The 22,166-nt window shown below is 38.8% G+C and overlaps 1 protein-coding gene across 1 annotated transcript in view; it reads right to left on the bottom strand.

Annotated features, from left to right (window-relative positions):
- The window catches only part of LOC128607891 (copine-5-like), a 100,176-nt gene that overhangs the window by 55,254 nt on the left and 22,756 nt on the right, over window positions 1-22,166 (bottom strand). The window contains exons 4-6 of the mRNA XM_053625142.1: window positions 10,322-10,425; window positions 8,684-8,723; window positions 7,505-7,581 (exon numbers count right to left, since the gene is read on the bottom strand). Of these exons, the coding sequence (XP_053481117.1) occupies window positions 7,505-7,581; window positions 8,684-8,723; window positions 10,322-10,425 (221 nt within the window). The remainder of the gene's footprint in view (window positions 1-7,504; window positions 7,582-8,683; window positions 8,724-10,321; window positions 10,426-22,166) is intronic.

Genomic DNA, 22,166 nt, shown 5'->3' with positions numbered 1-22,166 from the left:
TTTGTCTGAGAGATAATGACTTGGTTTTACATGTGCATTAATCCTTTCACCAGACAGTGTGAGTTACAAAAACTACAGCATGTAGATTCTCAGTAATACAGTTCAAACAAAATCAATATAACTGGGATGAAAAACACAGTGTATATCACAGGTAGGGCTGAATCTGTGCTATGAATGTACATATGTTAGACATTTGAGCAAAATATCTTGAAAACTGTTAGAGTCCTATGTGCCTATGTTTGCAAAAAACAAGAAGTATGAGTAGCACTAATTATAGAGAAACAGATATCTAAATAAGGGAAATTTAGCTGTGAGAAGACAGCAACAACAATGCTATTTGCCTTTATTATTCCCATGACAATTGAGTACACAATGGAGTTTTCCAGCAGTTTTATCAAGTGCTTGCAGAAACAAAGGCCAAAACTCTACCCTGTAATTTGTCATTTAATGACAGTAAACAAAAAAAAAACCAAAACAAAACAAAAAAAACCACAAACAGACACTAATGAAGAATTCACATTGTGTGTGTGTGTGAGAGAGAGAGAGAGAGAGAGGGAGAGAGAGAGAGAGAATCTGGTTAATAATTATGTCAATAGAAGATCCTTACAAGGGGTGTAACCAAATAAAAATACATTCTTCAAAATGACAGATAATGTGTTCCTAACAAATACAAAGACAGATATGAATAGCAGGGATATTGTTTTTTTTTTTTTTTTTTTTTATAGAGCACTTGTCAGAAAGGGTCATCACAGGGCATCTAGTTGAGAATAAAGGTGTGCATAGGGACTGGGATCCCATAGGATGCAACAAAAAAGTTATTTGAGTAGGAGGTTTTTACTTTCATGCAGACACGTGCACAAGCTCAGACATGAAGCTTAGAGGACAAACAAAGACCACCGTGCATGATGCATTTCCAGCATTTAATTATGGTGTGCTGATAGTGCTGACCAGTGTTTTCCAATGTTTCTGGGAGCATGATCATAGGGTTCATATTTAATTAAGAAAAACCTTTCTCATTTAGGCCAGGCCCTTATGGATTAGGGGTACACCTCTAACTGCTACAAGGATAGCAAGACAAATGTGTGTGTGTGTGTGTGTGTGTGTGTGTGTGTGCATGTGTGTGTGTCTGTGTGTGTGTGTCTGTGTGATGAGTTAGTAAGCTGACAGATACAGTATGCTCTAGGAGAGTAGGTCATTCACTGTGCTGAGAGTGAGAGAAGGTTCATTTAGAGAAAACTAACAGATGTGCACAAGCCTCCAGATGCCCTTTATTCTCCTCAGTCTCTTTGCTTTAAGGCACTTACCTACATACACAAGCAAACAGTACACACATACAAACACATACAAAGCACACCTCCCTTGTTCATAAACAAACAGAGAGATGGCTAGGCACTAGAAGGTGGATCTGTACAGAATGTTGTGGCAGTGAGGCTGAAATCCCCTGCAAAGCTCTTAAATTCCTGTAAGGTCCTTCAGTCTGTCCCACCGGTACCCAATCACACTCCAACAGATGAAGGGATTTCACACATTCCCAGCCAGAGTGGGACAGAATTGACTTTTGTATTGGATCAGTTGAGATGCACACCCACACATACTGTACACACATACAAACACAATCCCATGCCCTTGCAACCTATCACAGAACCTTTCCATCTAATTTTTTTTTCCTCATTTGCTGTTGTGGTTCCACCTTGGCCATGATCTCTGATCATTCAGTTAGCAACCTGCACATATGACTCACTTCTACTGTATAAATGTGCTATACTGGAAGTAACGTTATAGTCATTTGTCACAGCTATGAGTGGATTTGGTCTGAATTTGCATTGTGAAATACTCAGCGGTTTATTTAACAGCAGAAATCTGTCACAATATATACATTAGTGATAAATATATAAGTTTATCACTATCATTAGCTAATTACCTTGCTGGCTAGGTTGGTGTGCAGTTTCTGTGGCAGTTTCTACAAGTTGAGGTCACTTATGATCCATCTAACCAACCTAGCTAAAAAAAATATATAATAAATAAAATAATAAAATAAAATAAATAGACTGTTTGAAGCTGCTAATTGTTGGGTCAACTCCGTCCATGGACTCAGTTTCCCAGAACACACTGCGGCCGACAGACATGGCCACCCCGGACTACGCTTTCCCAGAATCCATCACCATTAACACGTTCGTAATCCCCAGATTTTTGTTTACACTTACCTGTTCTCAATCACACACAAATAAAAAAGACTCTCACTCGCAAACACATTGCGAAGTAAACACTCAGTTGGTTCGCTGCTTCTGACAGTTACCAAGCCATATATTCCAGGGATTGTTGTTCTGGTTTGTCGACTTTGTTAGCGTCTTGGTTTTCAAGTTTTTGTCATAGCCTTGTTTACCCTGTTTATGGCTCGCCTGTCCTATGTCTGTTTGTTTTTTTATTCGGAACTTGCCTAACATTTTTTTAATTGTCTGCCTGCCTTTTATTAAAATAACTGCTCAACTCTAACTTTTCAGCCTCCCTTTATATGACACCAAACCCATTTTGTGAGATCAAATTGACCTTATACACAGCACTCCCTAAATAATTTATTATACACAGATTAGCTATAACTTTAAAACCACCTGCCTAATATTGTGTAAGTCCCCTTTGTGCCATCAAAACAGCTCTGACACATCGAGGCATGGACTCAACAAGACCTCTGAAGGTGTGCTGTAGTATCTGGCACCAAAACATTAGCAGCAGATCCTTTAGGTGGGGCCTTCATGGATCGGAATTGTTTGTCCAGCACATCCCACAGATGCTCACTTGGATTGAGATCTAGTGAATTTGGAGGCCAAGTCAACACCTTGAACTCTTTGTCATGTTCCTTAAACCATTCCCGAACAAGTTTTGCAGTGTGGTAGGGCTCATTATACTAAATGAGGCTGCTGCCATTAGGGAGTACCGTTGTCATTCCCTAATGGGAATGTACTTGGTCTGCAACAATGTTTAGGTAGATGAAAGCCACTCTATAGCTGGGAAAATATAGTGTATGGACCAAATGGTATTTGTGTTTGTTGTATTCCACAGTGAAACAGAAGCAAGATGAAAGCCACTCTATAGCTGGGAAAATATAGTGTATGGACCAAATGACCAAATGTACAACAGACACAAATACCATTTGGTCCATACACTATATTTTCCCAGCTATAGAGTGGCTTTCATCTTGCTTCTGTTTCACTGTGGAATACTGGAAACACTGTTTCTTTACAGTGTTACCATCTGCAGTCTGCGTTCATGTTTTAGATGAGTGTGAATGTTAACGGAGCACAATCAGACATGTCCACTCTACAATTAGTCATCTGAGCAGCTGTTTATGCCCCCAGTAGCCATGCTCATAGTTAAGAGAAGGCAAAATGAAGGCATAATAGTCAAGCCCAACGTTTTGAAATTGTGTTCGATATAAATTCACGCGTTACTGGATTTTTACAGATTAATTTACATTAATCACTTAGAAAGGTTTATTGAATGCACCGTTAGTTATTCAGTTTTGTTTTGACCCTAAAAGCAGGTGTTGCAAAGGGTTTTTAATTAACTGTAAGTGCTTGAAAACCGTATATATAGGTGAACAGTCATTTACGCAGTAAATGCTTACCTGGGGAAGAGGTGGCACCAGGACGCACTATGGGAAGAAGACAATCTGGCGGAGGAAGTGTGATGCTCTGGGCAATGTTCCTGGCATTCATGTGGATGTTACTTTGACATGTACCACCTACCTAAACATTGTTGCAGACCAAGTACATTCCCATTAGGGAATGACAACGGTACTCCCTAATGGCAGCAGCCTCATTTAGTATAATGAGCCCTACCACACTGCAAAACTTGTGCTTCATAAATAAAATAGGAACAATGTGTTTTGGTATAGGAAAAAAAATAACATTGAGAATAGGATTATGTAAGTGGGTTATGTGCAATGTATTACGTCTGAAATGTTGTAAATGTTTCTGAGTTTGTTTGCTCTGCTTGGCTATGCTCTATTGTTGTGGGCTGTTCCGTTTACATCAAGTGTAACAGAGATTTATGTGACGCAGCAGTTTTAGTATAGCAGGACTACATGGAGCAACAGTTTTTTGACCATAGTGCACTGTACTGAGCTTACAGTGGTGCTTGAAAGTTTGTGAACCCTTTAGAATTTTCTGTATTTCTGCATAAATCTTAACTAAACTTCAACAGATTTTCACACAAGTCCTAAAAGTAGACAGCAAGAACCCTATTAAACAAATGTGCAAAAATCTCATACTTGGTCATTTATTTATTGAGAAATATTATCCAATATTACATATCTGTGAGTGGCAAAAGTATGTGAACGATCGCTTTCAGTATCTGGTGTGACCCCCTTGTGCAAAATGCAAACTCCACACACACAGGGCCATGGCAGGAATCAAACCCCCAACCATGGAGTTGTGAGGCAAATGTACTAACCCCTAAGCCACTGTGTGCCCCTTAATAAATAAATAACCAAGTATAATATTTTTGTCTCATTTGTTTAATTGGGTTCTCAATGTATACTTTTAGATTTTCACTTGTGTGAAAATCTGATGATGTTTTAGCTCATCTTTATGCAGCTATACAGTGGGGGAAATAAGTATTGAACACTTCAACATTTTTTTCAGTAAATATATTTCCAATGAGGTTATTAATATGAAATTTTCACCAGACATCAGTAATAACTCAAGAAATCTGCAAATATAACGAATTCACAACAATAAAGTCCATAAATGCACTTATGTGTAATAAAGTGGAATGACAGGAAAAAAGTATGGAAGATGCTAAGAAAATCAGTTCTCCAAAGCAAGGTATGGCAAGGAACTAGCTGAACTCTGTAAGTAGTTAGAAAGTAATTATACCTCATATCTGTGCAAATTAATATCAGCTGGGTTAGTAAATTGTTGGACTATAAAAAGGCTTTTCGTTACCAAGGTGTCACACAAGAAGCATCTCATGATGGGTAAAAGCAAAGAGCTCTCCCAAGACCTTCGCAACCTTATTGTTGCGAAACATGGAATCAGATACAGACATATTTTAGGGAGCCAGAAGAATACTCAGAAGAGTAGCCCAAGAGCCAAGGACCACTCAAAAAGAGGTACAGAAACACTTTGAGGCAGCAGGTACCATCGTCACAGAGAAAACAATAGGCAATGCACTCCACAGCCATGGCCTCTATGCACGCTCAAGAAAAGGCACCCCGCAAGACTCCAAGAAAAGGCATGTCGAAGCTCGTTTAAAGTTTGCTACAACTCATTTAGACAAGCCTATGAAATACAGACAAGAGCAAAATTGAACTTTTTGGCTGTAATACTACACACCATGTTTGGAGAAGAAATGGCACTGCACATCACCCTAAAAACACTATACCAACAGTGAAGTTTGGAGGTGGAAGCATCATGGTGTGAGGCTGTTTTTCATCACATGGTATTGGCAGGCTTCATATAATTGAAGGAACGATTAATGGAGCCCTTTACCTGGAGATTCTTGAGAAGAATCTGCTGCCATCAACCAGGATGATGAAGATGAGACGAGGATGGACATTCCAGCAGAACAACGATCCAAAGCATACAGCAAAGGAAACTCTCAGTTGGTTTCAGAGAAAAAAAATCAAGGTGTTAGAATGGCCCAGTCAATAACCTGACTCGAATCAAGTTGAATATTTGTGGAAAGAGCTAAAGATAAAGGTTCACAAGAGGGTCCCCTGGAATCCTCAAGATTTAAATACAATATGTAAATAAGAATGGGCCAAAATCACAAATGAATACTGCGGCCAATTAATTTCTTCATACAGGAAGTGTCTTGAAGCTGTTATTACAAGGAAAGGCTTCTCCACTGAGTACTAAATACATTTCAATTAGCGAGTTCAATACTTTTTTCCCTGTCATTCCTCTTTATTACACATAACCTCATTTATGGACTTTAATGCTTGGATTTATTTATATGTGTGGATTTCTTGAGTTAATACCAAATTCTAGTGAAAATTTCATGTGAATAGCCTATTAGAAATATATTTACTGAAAAAAATGTTGACACGTTCAATACTTATTTCCCCCACTGTATAGAAAATTCACAAAGTTTTCAGCACCACTGTAAGTTCTTTGCAGTTCATTATACACTTAGCTATAACATTTTTATTTTATGTGCATGCAGCTCTTTGTCATGTAATATGTTATTTTATAGGAATAAATTAACCTGTAAGCACCATCATCTGTCTGTTTATTGAGTGGAGATTCAAGCCAAAAACACACTATACTTTTAGTTATTTAGACAAAGGGTCTTCAATCTTGTCCACAAAGGACCGGTGTGGCTACAGGCTTTCATTACAACCAGGCAGGAGTTAAACGTTTCCTCTTGTTTAATCAGTTCATCTTGGGCTCCGATCAACTATAAAGTGTGCCTCCTATTTGGCTGGAATGAAAACCTGCAGCCACACCAGCTCTTTGTGGATAGGATTAAAGATCCCTTCTCTAGACCTCAAAAAATGATTACTTTTGCTAATTTATTACAAAACAACATTTCATACCTTTAAAAAAATGTATAGTTTCATTCAACCTTGTGGACATTCACAAGAGAAGTTAGTTCCTTGTTTCACTTTTGTTATAGCAGCTATAAACAAGCATTCCCTCCTCTCACAAGTCTTTCATTTGTTTCTCTCCGTGAAGTTAATAAGACAAAAAAAAAACAAAAAAAAACAAAGCATAGTTTTTCATGTCACTGAGAAACCGGAAAGCACAACCTCCTCTGTCCCAAAGACTCTCTCCTGACAGAAAACCTACTGACTGTTACAAAGTGTTGACTTTCAAAAATGTTAAATAAACATCTTGTAACAGAAAGTTTTAACATATCAATGATTAGACATTATTAGGTTATTATCTGTTTATCATTACTCTTAAATTGTGCTCTGCATTTGCCACACAAGATCCTATGAACAAGCTTTTACTAGAGAAACAATAACATATTAGAATGATTCCTTCTGTTCGAATTACAACCAGCTCTACACTCAGAACCAGTTACCAGTCAGAATCAAGAATTCAACAGTACTATGGTATAAATGCTCATATTCATGTCTAAGAGTAAGCTGTGTAAACTCATTATATTGCTTTGAATTATGGAATTGGGGTTAATTTCCACCTTGTTCAACATGTACTTCATTTAAAATGTTCAATGACAAATTAGTTCAGAAATACTAATTCTATGCAGCATAGCACCTTGAATAAACTGTGCTTCTATATAAATTTGTGAATATATCCAATGTGTTTAATCACAAACCCAATCAAAGTGGAGGCCATGACTTTCAAAAGTGGCAAATGCATGAATTGCTGTCTGGTCTCCTTCTCCCTTTAGTTGTTGATTCACTCAGACCTGCATTAAAGAAGGCAACCTCATCTGTTCCACAAATTCATTTCAATACATAATGCAACTGATGTAACCTCTGCCATTGTGCAGCAAGCAAGCATGTGCTATAGTTCTTAGTGCATTAGTTTCTTACCCCAGAGGCTTTTCTAGTCGACTGGCTGGAGATCCCACTATCTCACCCAGAGTGCAGAACGTCTGACCCAGGAAGTCCTGCAGAGGTTTGGCATGAAAAGAAAAAAAAAACAGGACCGGAGGCGAATCCGGAACACAGGAAATGGAGTGGAGAGAGAGCACACTGAGTCAGAGCAGTGTTTTACCAAGAAATGGGTTGTACAGCTAATAAAGTCAAGGAAGGCATCCACGTACGTTCAGTTCGGAGGGCTTCCAGAAGGGAGAACGGGCAGGCACCATCATTAGCAACAAAAACAGAGTACATCATGTAACAGAAAGGATAAAAATGAGAGAAAAAAAAAATAAATAAAAAACAAGGCTGCTATAGTCAGGTATAAGAGATGGTGGAAAGAAAAGACAGAGTGAAAGCAGGAGAGAGAAAGAGAGATAGAACAAGGAGTGGGGCTGAACCACCGCCCTCGATAAGCTGTTTGCACACATTAATGTGAATACCAAATCATATATCTTAATCTGAAATAAAAATGGAAATGAACATGTTTTGGTGATATGCAAACCCATGGCAGAGGTTAAATAAATCCTTAACTAATACCCAGGGGTGAAAAATAACAAACTATCAAAGCTTCCACTTCTGAAATGTTATTAAAGTCCCCCAATTTTAATAAAGAGTTGAAAAGTCTTAGACTTAAGTGTCATACTTATTTAATCCTTTTCCACCTTTTTCTGGCAAAGCAAAATAAAAACATTTTTGTTAAAACAAGCTCTGAAAGCTTTGATAAGGGCATCGAAATATGGAAGATTTCATTTCCTGTAGAAATGAACTTGCACATTATGTGTGTATCGTGGGCACACATAAATTATGCTAACCACACATTCAAAATGAATTGCCATCAGTAGAGAATAGTTGGTTAATAGTGATGAGCAGATGTTACTTCATTAGTTAATAGACACTGATCCAAAAAAACAGTCATCTTTGTGCACACAGCAGTGTTATTATGATTTAAAAGCACATTTCACCATGTTGATGAGTGAGACTCATTTGCATAAAACCAAAGTTAAAATGGGATGCATGCATGTTAAAATAGATGTGGTCAGTATTTGAAGCACAAAGGGGATTAAATGCACTCTGAGTCCATGTTTGCCAACAAGCACATGCACATGCAGAAGTATCTCACAAACTTACATGCTTGGCCAGGTCAGGACTTTTGGAATCAATGTCATATCTGAAATCAGGGAGTTAAAAACATCGCTTTCAAATATAGATTACTAACATCCTGATGTACTGTGATTTTTCACTCTACTATTTGACTAAATGATTCACAGAGGACACCATATGCAAATATGAAGCCTGTACATGCCGTTTGTGGGTTAAGAGTGAATATTAAATGTCCAATATATATTAAAAGTATGTATGGTCATTATGACTCTTTATGATCTGTTTGAACCATCCTAATACGAAAATCCTTCATGTTAAAACATGTCCCATGTTTGACTATCAACTCACATTCAGAGAAAATACATTCAAAGCTAGCATTCTGCACTTTATCATTATAGAAGTATAAACCAATTTGCTGGAGAACAAAACATTTAATATTTAAATTATCGAATAACTTACGAACTCAAGGTATTAGCTGTAATATTTATTTTAGCTATTACTTGTACCTCGCTAATGACAGGATAGCTAGTCAATCATAGAGATGAGTCTGAGTGAGATTCAAGGGTCTCTGAGGCCCCTGACAGCTACATATGCTTATAATTAAAACTTAATGACAGGAGCCACAGAATCATAGTGTGGAGAAGCGTGATATCTACAGATCTATTCTAATGCCCTCACTCAGGCTCTCAAAGTCCTCTTATTAAGCCATTATATTAGTCACTGAATCCCTGCGAGATGAGCATTAATAACTCACAATATTAAAAAGTTGAGTCAGATTCACTAGCGCAGGAGGTCACACAGCCCTGACCATATGTGCCTTGTTAAGAAAAATTCTCTCCCAAGAGCCCTAGTGTGATTCAGAGGCAAGTCTCTGAGGTTAGCAATTATATCTCACACCTCTGGTCATGTGTATGTGCTTTGCCCCTTCAACTGAGAAAGAGCTATTTAGGGAAAAGAAAGTGAGATGGACAGATGGGTGAGATTAGGAATAAGTGTCAATGTCTTTTGCTGAACACTGGTGAGAAGAATGAGAATTTTTATAAGGATTTTTATCACTTCTTTTATCAATCTGACTTGCACGTATACACATGACTATCTGGGTATATAACAGGGGGCCCGGAAATTTCCTGAATTTCCTAAAATTCCCGGAATTCAAATGTGGCATTCATTGAAGTGCTTAGGCGTCTATGGGAAAGCACTGGAAAAAATGTCTGGAGAAGATGGTACACCCAGAACTGAATCTTGCACCACGACAATGCTCCTGCACACACTGTGTTGTCAACCAAGGAATTTTTAACCAGAAACAATGTGGTTATCACTTCACATCCACTATATTCAATAGATCCTGCTCTTTGCGTCTTCTTTTTGTTCCCGAAATTTATAAAAGAGACTGAATGGGAAAAGATTTGCCACCAGAGAAGAAATCCAGAAAAATGGGTGAAACGCTGGGACAAATGTATCGCATCACAGGGAGAGTACTTTGAAGGGGATTAAATGAGAAATGCTGTAAGTTTTATAACACTAGTTTTTTCAATTCCAGGAATTTTTGGGTTCCCCTTGTATGCATTAATAATGACCAAGAGCAATAACAGGAAAGAAAGTAAAAAAGAAAGAAAGAAAGAACGAGTCTATTCCTCTGTGTAAAGGTCAAAGAAATTATCTTACATGTCAAAACGCAGATTTTGCTTCTCCTCAAAAAAATAGTCCAGAATGTACTTCCTCACAAAATCTGGGTTGAGTGTGTTGTCAATCACTTCTGTCCTCCCAAACTATGAGAGAGAGAGAGAGAGAGAGAGAGAGAGAGAGAGAGAGAGAGAGAGAGCAGGGATGTGGGGATCATGGCATTGGTTAAAATCTCACAAGAAGAGGCGCTAGACACATATCTATTTTCCACTCCATCTTTTATGGTACTATTGACACAGAGAAGTCCTCAGCAAATGGAGAAGCATTAGATATGAAAATACAGATAAGAATAGGAGGCACACTATGCTTTTTTTTTTTTTTAAAGAAATGTTTACAGGGCATCTGATTGAGAATAGAATGCTTCATGACACATAAAAAATTTGTGAGAGCAAGAGGTTTTTACCAGAGGCATTAGCTGGAATGTTAATGATCCGGGGGTGAGCCCCGATTCTTCTCCACCAAAAAACTTCTAAATAGACTGTTTCCAAGCATTTTTGTCTTGCATGTGAGGTCTAATTGCTTAAATGTGAAAATTGGACAAAAAGTTGGATTTATCATAAAACTTATCATAACACTTTTTGCAGGACTACCAGACAGATAAAATATAACACTTTTTGGCTATCTAAAATGAGACTAGGTTAGTTTGGTGTCACTAGCCAAGTGGAGGCACAACTAAGCTATCAATGTATGGGTTTAGCTGCTACAGTGCCATGCGAAGTATGTTAGCTGTGTTGGTGAGCACTCGCTATTAGCATATACAGCAACCTCTGAAACTATTGGAATGGCAACGTCAATTCATTTGTTTGTGCTATACACAAGACCTTTCTTTCTCCACACTTTGGCCTTTCCAACACTTTCCAACACTTTGGTAGAGGTTCCAGAAGTTTTTTGGCTCATCTCTGTATTTCTTTGCAAATTCCAATCTGGCTTTCTGATTCTTACTGCTGGTGAGTGGTTTGCATCTTGTGGTATGGCTTCTTTATTTCTGCTCTCGAAGTCTTCTTTGAATGGTGGATTGTGATATGGTCCCCCCTGCCCTGTGTCGGTTGTTGGTGATGTCACTGACTGCTGTTTTTGGGATTTTAGATTTTACAGCTCTCATAATGTTTCTGTCATCAGCTGTTGTTGTTTTCCTTGGCCGAGCCATTTGGTGTCTGTTGCTCAGTATACCAGTGGTTTCTTACTTTTTCAGGACATTCCAAATTGTAGGGCTATGCCCAATGTTTGTGCAATGCCTATGATTGATTTCCCCTCTTTTCTCAGCTTCAAAATGGTATGCATTTCTCCCATAGCCAGCTCTCTGATCTTCATGTTGGCTTATCCTTTTTAACAAATGCAGTCTAACAGGTGAAACTGAAGGATGTCAATCTCCAGAGCTAATTACTGTTTAGAATTTCAGTTCTAAAAATCAATCTAACAGGACACATATGGGTAACAAGAAAGATCTGTCAGTCACAGGTTCCAATATTTTTGCTCAGCTACAAATTGGGTAGTCTCATACACAATGTGCTATGTTCTATGCAATTTAACACATCTACATGTAAATACCAGGAAATAAAAGCTGAAATTCTAAACTCTCTTCACATGTTAATCTTTTGATCTCAACCCCAAATGTCTTTAGTCTAACGCAAAAAAAATTATTGGCCTAGCTGTTCCAATAGATTCAGAGGGGACAGTATCAAACCACAAAGTTCTCTGCAAAAGTTCTGCATGTGTTAGTTGTTGTATATTAACACCCCTTGCTAATGAAGTTCACGCACACAATGAATGCTCTAATATTTCTGACACACTGTGTTCTCAGCTTTATTCTGGACTTACACCTGTGACAAAACATATGCTCTTCTGTGAAACTTTCTGCCTACTTTGCCACCTGGACAAGCAAACAGTGTAACAGCTTGGAGAACATATTCAGGGTGTTTGTCATCTACATTGTACAACAGTCACTGTGTAGCAGCACCAACAAATGCGAGGCACCTCAGAATGCCACATCTAAAGCCAACCCTTCAGTCCTTCAGGCTACAAAGGACTCTCTGCTGTTATTAGAACACAGCAGCTTGCCACAGCTCAGAGCACTAAACTCTGTGATCTCTGTCTGCAGGGAAAGTGAGAAAGAGAGCAACAGTAGAGGGTGTGCTGCTCCCCCCTCAGGAGCTTCTTGCCAAAAGGTGGCAATTCATTCCCTCGTCTAATTGTGTTTACCATGAATAATTCAATTTAAAGAGCAGCTTTTCAGATCTGCATAAATAAAATATCTCTCACAAGTGTTAGAGTACAGTGACAGTGTGAACTTCTAGTCAAAGGTTTTCGATTGTGTTGAGGAGTAGAGTTGAAAATGGAACACTGAAGCTGCAAGGTCTGACGGGAACCTAATGATATGCTTCTTACGTTGCAGATTATGAGGCAGCTCTGAGCTATTCATTAGGATCTTCTGGATAATTTCTACTCTGTAAACTATGAGCTAAGTCAGTATGGTTTGATATATGCTAATAGTGTTTCTCATTTATTATTTATTCAGCCTATAATGAAGCACTCTTCAACTGCTTAATATATAACACATCGCCTGAGCTTAGTTTGATTACCATTTAATTTGTGCCATGATTTGCAACAGGTTCAGAATTTCTGTTTATATATACAGTATCTCACAAAAGTGAGTACACCCCTCACATTTTTGTAAATATTTGATTATATCTTTTCATGTGACAACACTGAAGAAATGACACTTTGCTACAATGTACAGTAGTGAGTTTACAGCTTGTATAACAGTGTAAATTTGCTGTCCCCTCAAAATAACTCAACACACAACCATTAATGTCTAAACCACTGGCAACAAAAGGGAGTACACCCCTAAGTGAATATGTCCGAATTGGCCCCAAAGTGTCAATATTTTATGTGGCCACCATTATTTTCCAGCACTGCCTTAACCCTCTTGGACATGGAGTTCACCAGAGCTTCACAGGCCACTGGAGTCCTCTTCCACTCCTCCATTACGACATCACGGAGCTGGTGGATGTTAGAGACCTTGTGCTCCTCCACCTTCCGTTTGAGGATGCCCCACAGATGCTCAATAGGGTTTAGGTATGGAGACGTGCTTGGCCAGTCCATCGCCTTCACCCTCAGCTTCTTTAGCAAGGCAGTGGTCATCTTGGAGGTGTGTTTGCGGTCGTTATCATGCTGGAATACATGCTGGGATCATGCTCTGCTTCAGTATGTCACAGTACATGTTGGCATTCATGGTTCCCTCTGAGGTATCTGTGCCACCATATGACAAAAGTGAGAGAGATCCATTGACAATAGGTGTTCATGTTTGAAAAACCCAGAATGGATTGGATGGGGGGTGTGAAAGCAGAATTCTGCTTTATCGCTATCAGCACACAACACTTCCTCATTTCTGGGAGAGGATCCCACCTAAGCCCAGCCATGCCACATGCATAAGCCTGCTGCCACTCAGCTCCATTCATCAAACCAGCAAACCATCAAACCACACCATTTCAATATGTTTTCTCTTGCTAAATGCACTCACCCGCTGCTGTTATTGTCTTGTTGTCATTTTGTTTCCATGTTTTCCCCATTTTATCTTTTCGCCTCACACACACAGTGTCTTGTCCCTTTAAATGAAAATAAATGCCTCCATGTTCTAATAACCCTGGTTTTGTATGGATCTCTGTTATGACAAGAGCATACATATTTCCCTGTGGTTTTATTTAAAAATCATCATTCAATTAACAGCTACCCTTTGAATTAATGGCAATTATAAATAAGAGAAATAAGAGAAATTCAATTCTTCATCTGTAATTTTACGTTATTTGTTGATTATTTAACATAAGCAACAATGTTAAAACAGACTTGTAAATAAAGTTTTTTTGTTTTTTTTTAACGGTGTAATTTAAATTGGTTTAACCATCTTATTATGTTATGGGTCAATTTGACCCATTCCCACAATTGAGATGTCTGAAATACTGGTTAATCTCTCCTTTTCTCTTTGAATTTTTTTTACTTTCCTCATTTAGGCTCATGAATTTATATGCAAATATTTCTTTTTATGGCTTGTCTCGGGCAAGCCATAATAAAAGTTTACTGTTTTAAGCTGTTCTTTGCTGTTTTTGTGTGTATTTAAACTGTGGAAGTCATTTTGACCCAAAGTATAAACTTTGCTATTTCACTCAAATCTTACCTAGAATTATTAGATATTCCTTAATATAGAAACTCTGTCTTAACGCAGATATAATATTCTATTCTGATCATTCTTCCATGAGTGCAATATAAAACTCATGATAGACATATATAGATTGAAATATAATATAGTACTTTAGATTGTACTTCACACCCCTGTAAAATAGCAGGTTTTGTGATAAATCATGTCAGATATTTTACACCTGTAATGTGATATAGCAACCAACCAAATTCAAGTGAAAACAAATAGAAATGTGTTAGGGAAGAAAAAGAAAAAAACACCACTTAACTAATACTTAGTTGTTGTTTTTTTGCTTGCAATAAAGCACTCTTGTAAATTGATGATGTGACTTCAGAATTCATCCTGCTACTTCTATCAGCAGTGTATAGAGCAATACTTTCTTCAGTTCAGTCAAATGGCGCAAAACTGATAGGACGGCGCTTCACAGTACAGATGGATAATGACCTAAAACGTATTGCAAAAGCAACCCAAGAGCTTCTTAGGGCAAAGAAAAGGAATGTTCTTAAATGGCCAAGCCAGTCACCTGATCTCAACCCATTTGAGCATGCTTTTCACTTACTGAAGACAAAACCGACAGCAGAAAGACACACAAACAAGGTGCAACTAAAGGCGGCTGTAGTAAAGGCCTGGCAAACCATCTCAAGGGAGGAAACTCAGCATTTGGCAGTAAATGATTGCAAAGGATTTGCATTAAAGTCTTAAAAGTAGCTCTAATATTTATAATTATGATACTTTGTTTAATTACTTTTGAGCCTGTGAAACTGGATGTACAACGTAAAAAAAATGGCTGTAATTCCTTAACAGTTTTTGTTAAACCCCTTAACTTAAAGCTGAAAGTATACACTTCAATCACATCTTGATTGATTCATTTCAAATCCAATGTGGTGGTGTACAGAGGCAAAATGACAAAACTTGTGTCCATGTCCAAACACTTATGGACCCGAGTGTATCTTGGTTACATTTTCTCACGTCGCAAAATTATGACACATGCATAGTTACAGCCTATAAAAGTCCAAGACTATTTGCTCATCTTCTACTCAAAATGTCGCACTGGCATCAATACTATAGTGCAGTTCCTGTAGGGGCTAAGTTACATACACTAAATCTTGCAACCATTAGGTGAAATGTAAGAAACACAATCCTGCTAATTTGAATGGACTAACTGTACTGCAAACCTGGCATCAGCCTCCTGCTGTGGTGGATATTTTCAGTGCAAGTGCAATTTCACATTTTGTCAGGGCACAAACTATAGTGCTGATATGTATGATTTCCTGCTTAGAGAAATCTAAACACATAATGGAGTAATAATGGGGTAATAATTTCAACCCATTCTTTTGTGTTCTTTTGCAATATTCCAGAGCAGAAAGTTTCTTCTTGGCATCACTATGATGCTATAAATTCAGTGTTACCCACACTAAAGTTTTACTAAATCTGATGTAGATACACAGAATTCAATAAACACAAAGTCTGAGGATGCATCCAGATTGATTGGACAGTTATAGCCTAGGACATATGGCTGAGTTAAGATTTGATGTTCAATATTTCACATTTAGGGTCTGATATTAGTTATGTAATGTTTGTTATGTAATATTATTGCTGTTCATTGGAGCTGAATATAAAAAGGGGGGGGGGGCGCAAATGAGAAATGAAAGCAATATTATTGCAATGGGATAATTTGTAATCTACTAAATTAAAAGCATTTCTGATATAGTGGCAGAAAATATGAGAAGAGAAAAGAACAAAACATAAGGAAGATTGGAGAACATCTGGTCTGTCAGGCAGTCTGTGGTTCACACAGTTTTAATCGTTAGCGTTGGAGTAGCAGAAGAGATACAAAACTGTGATAGTGGATGAAAATATTGGACTATGTGGGCTGTGGACATGTCTTCCTGTCTCTGAGCTAGAGCAGCGTAATTAAGGAGTTTCAGTGCCACAGAGGGAACGCTGACAGTATCTACTCCTGCCTGGACAAACCTCCTTTCACCCTAAGAAGGAAACCTAGCTTTATCATTCCCACACAGCTTAAAAGCTCTTACTGCTATCACATAACCACCTCTTGCATGGCAGACACAGTAAACCAAAGTATACAAGGTTGATCTGAGGAAGCAACTTGTTTCGCATTGTGTCAAATTGCCTCCTTATAAAAAGTCACACTTCCATCTCTGAAAAGAATCATGCTGTCTGTAGGGTCTTTCGTTAACAATACTGTTATCTGATATGGTAGGATTTAATTAAGATTATATTCCATGGATTATGAGCACACATAAAATGGTTAGGATAAATGCATATGCTTATCATTGCAATAGATTCCTACCCAATTTACATTCTCATATTCAGTGGTTAATTTTTGCTTAGCCATCAACTTGGCTGAACTGGATTCCCCACAGGAAATGTGTTGGCTAAAGGTCAATTGATTTTAATGCTAATCACTATCAGAATGTGTACATTCATCTCAACAGTCAATCACTGGAGCAGGGCTGAGGGTTAAGACATTAATATTCAGCAGTGAAATCAATGGTAGTTGATGGACATATGTATGATGGCCATGCCTGGAGAGAAAGAGAGCAACAAAGGAAAGTAGACTAATGTCTAATGGAGACTGCATGACTTCATGAAATCAAAATCTCAGTACACTCTCGGGATCTCTCAGCCCACTTATGAGCATACATTGCCTTTGAGGCACAAGCATGGCTCGACTTGACCCACCATCCCTCAAAGCAAAACTAAGACAGGCATAAAGACTGTCCTTGCACCCAGGTGGTGGAATAAACTTGGAATGGTTTGAGCAGCTGAGTCACTGACTGTCTTTAATGAAAGACTAAAGATCCACCAATTCACTCAACATTTAAGCAATAATAAAACTCACCTTTGTTTATGTTGCTGTACTAACTCCATACCAGCTCCTCTCTAACAGGAGTTTAGCTTAATGGCATTCCTAGAGCCTGTCTTATCTGTACTAAGGCATGTCTGCCTTATCCTCCTGAAACACCAATTCCCAGAATACCCAGTCCAAAACCACACCCATGTCAATAGTTTCCTTTAACTACAATTGCTCAAGATCTCCTGCATTCTGATTGTTTACTCATTGGAGTACAGTGTAATGGTATTTGGATACTGCTTTTGCTCACCATCTTTTATTGTTTGGTGCTGCCTTTTTGGATATAAAGCCCTGGTGTTTAACTTCACCCTGCACACATCTCCATTCAACTAGGATATGATTTAGACAGAGGCTACAAAGCACTTCTGTAAGTCAATCTGATAAAGACAGGCCCATTCAGAAACCAGAACTAAATCCAGTCTAAAAACCTGTCAAATGACTTGAAGAGAGATATGCAAGGAGAGCCCGTTGTAATTTAAAAGATCCTCAGTATTTTTACAAGGAAAAGAGGAATATCTTTGCCAAATCAAGATGTGCAAATGTCATAGACTCTTACCCAGAAAGACTGAATGCTGTATTACAAGCAAAAAGTGCTTTAACAAAGTATTAGATAAGGAGTTGCACACTTGTGCAACCAGATATTTTTCAACCAAGTTTTTTTTCACTGTTTTTCATTTGTATTTAGTTGGTTGTTATGTCATATTAAAGGTGGGAAAAGATCTGACATGATTTATCTTGGTTTAATTTTGTTACATCACAAAAGCTTGCCATTTTAACATGGGTGTGTAGACGTTATATCCACAGTATGTATTTTATTCTTTTTTAGAATAGCATGTACTTTTCACACTTCACTTTTCACATAGCATTTAACACGTGTGATTTCTTGTCTGTTCAGTATAGCAGTGCAGATACTACATGATTACATGATGCTCCACCGGGAGGAATCCACAAACAAAGAGCAACTAATTCCTAAATCCCCTTAGCTTACAGAATTAAATTTGTGGATTGTTCATGTGACTATAATGTGATCAAATGGTGCCTGAGAAACTTAGTAGTTGTGTATGCATTCATCTGTGAAAAAAGAAAGTATTAAAAAATATTTATGGGCCATATGATTGAGTCTCATGGTTTCTCATGTCACTGCTATTCTGACGACACCCAGCTCTATTTGTCCATCCAGCCAGAAGATCCATCCATCTAAGCACGCATGTCTGCCGGCCTGCCTGACATCTCGAACTGGATGAGGGAACGCCAACTTAGGCTCAACTTGGCAAAAACGGAGCTACTCGTCATCCCTGCCTGCCCCTCAATCAACCACAACCTCACTGTACAGCTTGGCCAAACCACACTCAAACCAACCAGGACAGCCAGAAACCTTGAGATGACTTTCGATGACCACTTGACCTTTACCGACCACATTTCAGCAACTGCACAGTCCTGTAGGTTCATTCTGTACAACATCAAGAAAATCAGATCCTATCTTACTGAACAGGCTACACAGCTACTAGTCCAGGTGCTTGTTATCTCAAACCAGGACTATTGCAACGTACTACTCCTGGTCCTCCCAGCCAGCTCCATCAAACCCCTTCAGATGATTCCGAATGCAGCAGAATGCCTTGTTTTCAAGCAGCCCAAAAGAACCCATGTCACACCCCTCTTCATCTCCCTCCACTGGCTTAATGTAGCTGCCTGCGTCAAATTCAAGGCCTGGATGCTCATGTACAAGCAGGGGCGACATAATGGGAGGGAAGATTAGGATGATTTAAAGGGCCCTGGTCAGACAGGGGGCCCAGCAAAACCATATATTTTCCTGTATGATTTTGGTATTTAAATGGCCTCTTTGCACAATAATCTATTAAGGAGCATGCTATAATGAATGCCCTCAGACTGTGCCAAGTGCATGTGTGTCTCCCCTTAAGATGTTAGTTGATTATTCAGAAATGCGGCACTTCACAGTTGTTAGTCTTTACATGCATCAGGTAGATGGCAAGAGATGGCGCAGACAAAATCGGGATACCAAAAGAGGAAAAAGAGACATGGAAAAGAGGAGAGAGCAAGACAGGGAAGACAGCCCAGTATCCATAGTGGCACCCTTGCTTACAAGACATCGTATGGAACAGCACCCACCTACCTCAACACTCTCCTTGAAGTTTATGTTCCCTCACACAGCTTGTGATCAGTCAACAACTGATGCCTGGTAGTGCCTACTCAGCTAGGCATGAGGTTCCGTTCCAGAACCTTCTAAGTGACTGTCCCACAGTGGTGGAATAAATTTCCAACCTCATTCAGGACAGCAGAATCTGTCAATATCTTTAAAAAACGGCTAAAGACCCACATCTACCATGAACTCAGAACTAGGGCTTAGTGGTTAGCATGTACGCCTCACACCTCCAAGGTTGGGGGTTCGATACCCACCACTGCCATGTGTGTGTTGAGTTTGCATGTTCTCCCTGTGCTTTCCTCTGGGTACTCTGGTTTCCTCCCCCAGTCCAAAGACATGCATTGTAGGCTTGTCCATGGTGTATGAATGTGTTTTTGCCCTGCAATGGATTGGCACCCTGCCCAAGGTGTACCCCGCCCTGTGCCCGATGCTTCCTGGGATGGGCTCCAGGTTCCCTGCAACCCTGAAGGATAAGCGATATAGAAAATTGATGGATGGATGGCAGCACTACTATTGTTCTCCGCTTGATATATCACTTGGCTTGTATTTCCTCATGTGTGAGTCGCTTTGGATAAAAGCGTCTGCTAAATGAATAAATGTAAATGTTAATGTATGAGAGATTGGGGCTTTTTGTACTTAACATCAAATCAGTAATCATCTTCTTGCCATACACTGTAAAAACTTAATCATTGCAAAATTACAGTGATTTACTGGTAGTAATTTCTCAAGGAATTTGCTGTTTCTCTTTAGTACTGAGTGGATCCCAGAGAACAAGGTTGAATATGCCTTCCATGTCCATGGCAGCCACACACACACACACACACACACACACACTCATTCACTCATTCACATGTAGACAAAATTTAGGAAAACAGACTACCTACAGTAAACCCACTTGGTCATAGGGAGAATATGCTCTAGGGCTTTGGTTCAAACATGAGGCAAACAGTGTATTTGATGTTTTAGTTGAGGCTTAGCTTTGTTGGGTGCCATGAAAACTCGCATTGATCATAGAGAAACCATTCAGGACCTCTTTTTCTGCTAAATTTCCAGGAGTCAAATGCTTTTTAACAGGTTATAATAATGGCTCAAAAAATGTGTGCAGCAGGATCACTGATATTCCCATAGGTTTAGAAAATTTCCATATGGGGAAACCACTTGTTCAAGGATGCACTAATTTGTCTCCACTGTCATATTACAGGTGCAAATTACGGGTACTTACTGTGAAATCCAATATTTAGCTCTGTGTCACCAGTGGATTTTAGCTGTTGATCTCCTCAGAGTCTCCTCTTTTACTCTCATTGACCAATGCTCATCACTGTCCATACAACTTATTGCAGATAACACAAAATATAAAAATTTTATAAAAAGATATAAAAGATTTTATGTCTCTCTCCCATGTCACACCACACAGATAGAAAAAAGAACTTGATGTCAAGAAGAACATTCTGAACATACTGAACGCCGGTAGAAATGTTCAGTAAAGTTAAAGCCTCCACATTGCACTTGAGACTGTAGTGTACCTGCTTCCATGTCCCTTCAGTTCTTTAACAGGGGAAAGGAGAAAAAGTCTTGTGCATATCTAAATTTGAGAGTGTGATGAATGGAAGACTGCATTCATAACAACGTCAGGACACGATGAATATTTAATAATATCTTATAATCCAGTATTTCAAGTTATCATTACTACAGCCCTCTGAGAATTAACAAATCTATTTGTAATTGTTTACATATGCACCATTCTGATCTTCTCTCCCTCAGAAAAGGAACGTGTCGGTCACATTTGTCAAGGGTTTCAAAAACTAGTAGATAACAACCTTTTCATCAAACATGGAAATATTAATTTCATCAATATTCCACCATCCTGACCTCTCACTGCCCTTCATCATGAAGGTGGATGCATGTTCAAATGGGATAAAAGCAATCCTTTCTCTTTGTCCTGAAAATTCTCCAAAGCTATATCTCTGTGCTTTTTACTCTCAGAAACTAACTCAAGCTAAAAGAAACCACGACATCAGAAACAGCAAGCTGTTACCCATCAAAGCTGCATTGGAAGAACAGAGACATAGGTTAGAAGGTGCAGATTATCCAGTTTTAATCCTCACAGATCACAGAACTCTCAAGTCAGCAAAAAGGTCGAATCCTCATCAGGCCCAGAGGCCCTTTTCTTCACATGATTTAAATTCACACTCACATATTGACCAAGATCCAAGAGCACAAAAGCTGGTGCCTGGCTGCATGAAGGAACTCAGGAAGGACAATCTGGTGAACCTATTCTTCACAAAAGTAAGAACCTACAGGAAGAATAAGAACCCACATCAACAGAATATACTCCAGGCAAAACATTTGTTCCCCAGACCAAGAGAGAACTCAAGCAGTGGGTACATACATCATCCTCTGGATGCAACACACAGTAAATTTGGTGAGCAGCAAATTTTGGTCAGCTTCACTTGGCATGTCAAGGCGTGTGCTGTCTACACACAATCTTGAATCTTGAGACTCCTACCCACAGGCTTGCTAGAGCCCCTGCCAATACCGTGTTGTCCATGATCACACATCTTTGTCGTAAACAATGACTCTTGTCATCATCAATTGC

The sequence above is a fragment of the Ictalurus furcatus genome, chromosome 5 (genome assembly GCF_023375685.1).
Source record: "Ictalurus furcatus strain D&B chromosome 5, Billie_1.0, whole genome shotgun sequence".
NCBI classification, from domain to species: domain Eukaryota; kingdom Metazoa; phylum Chordata; class Actinopteri; order Siluriformes; family Ictaluridae; genus Ictalurus; species Ictalurus furcatus.
Note: the sequence above shows the minus strand (reverse complement) of the source record. Positions and strands in the feature narration are given on the sequence as shown.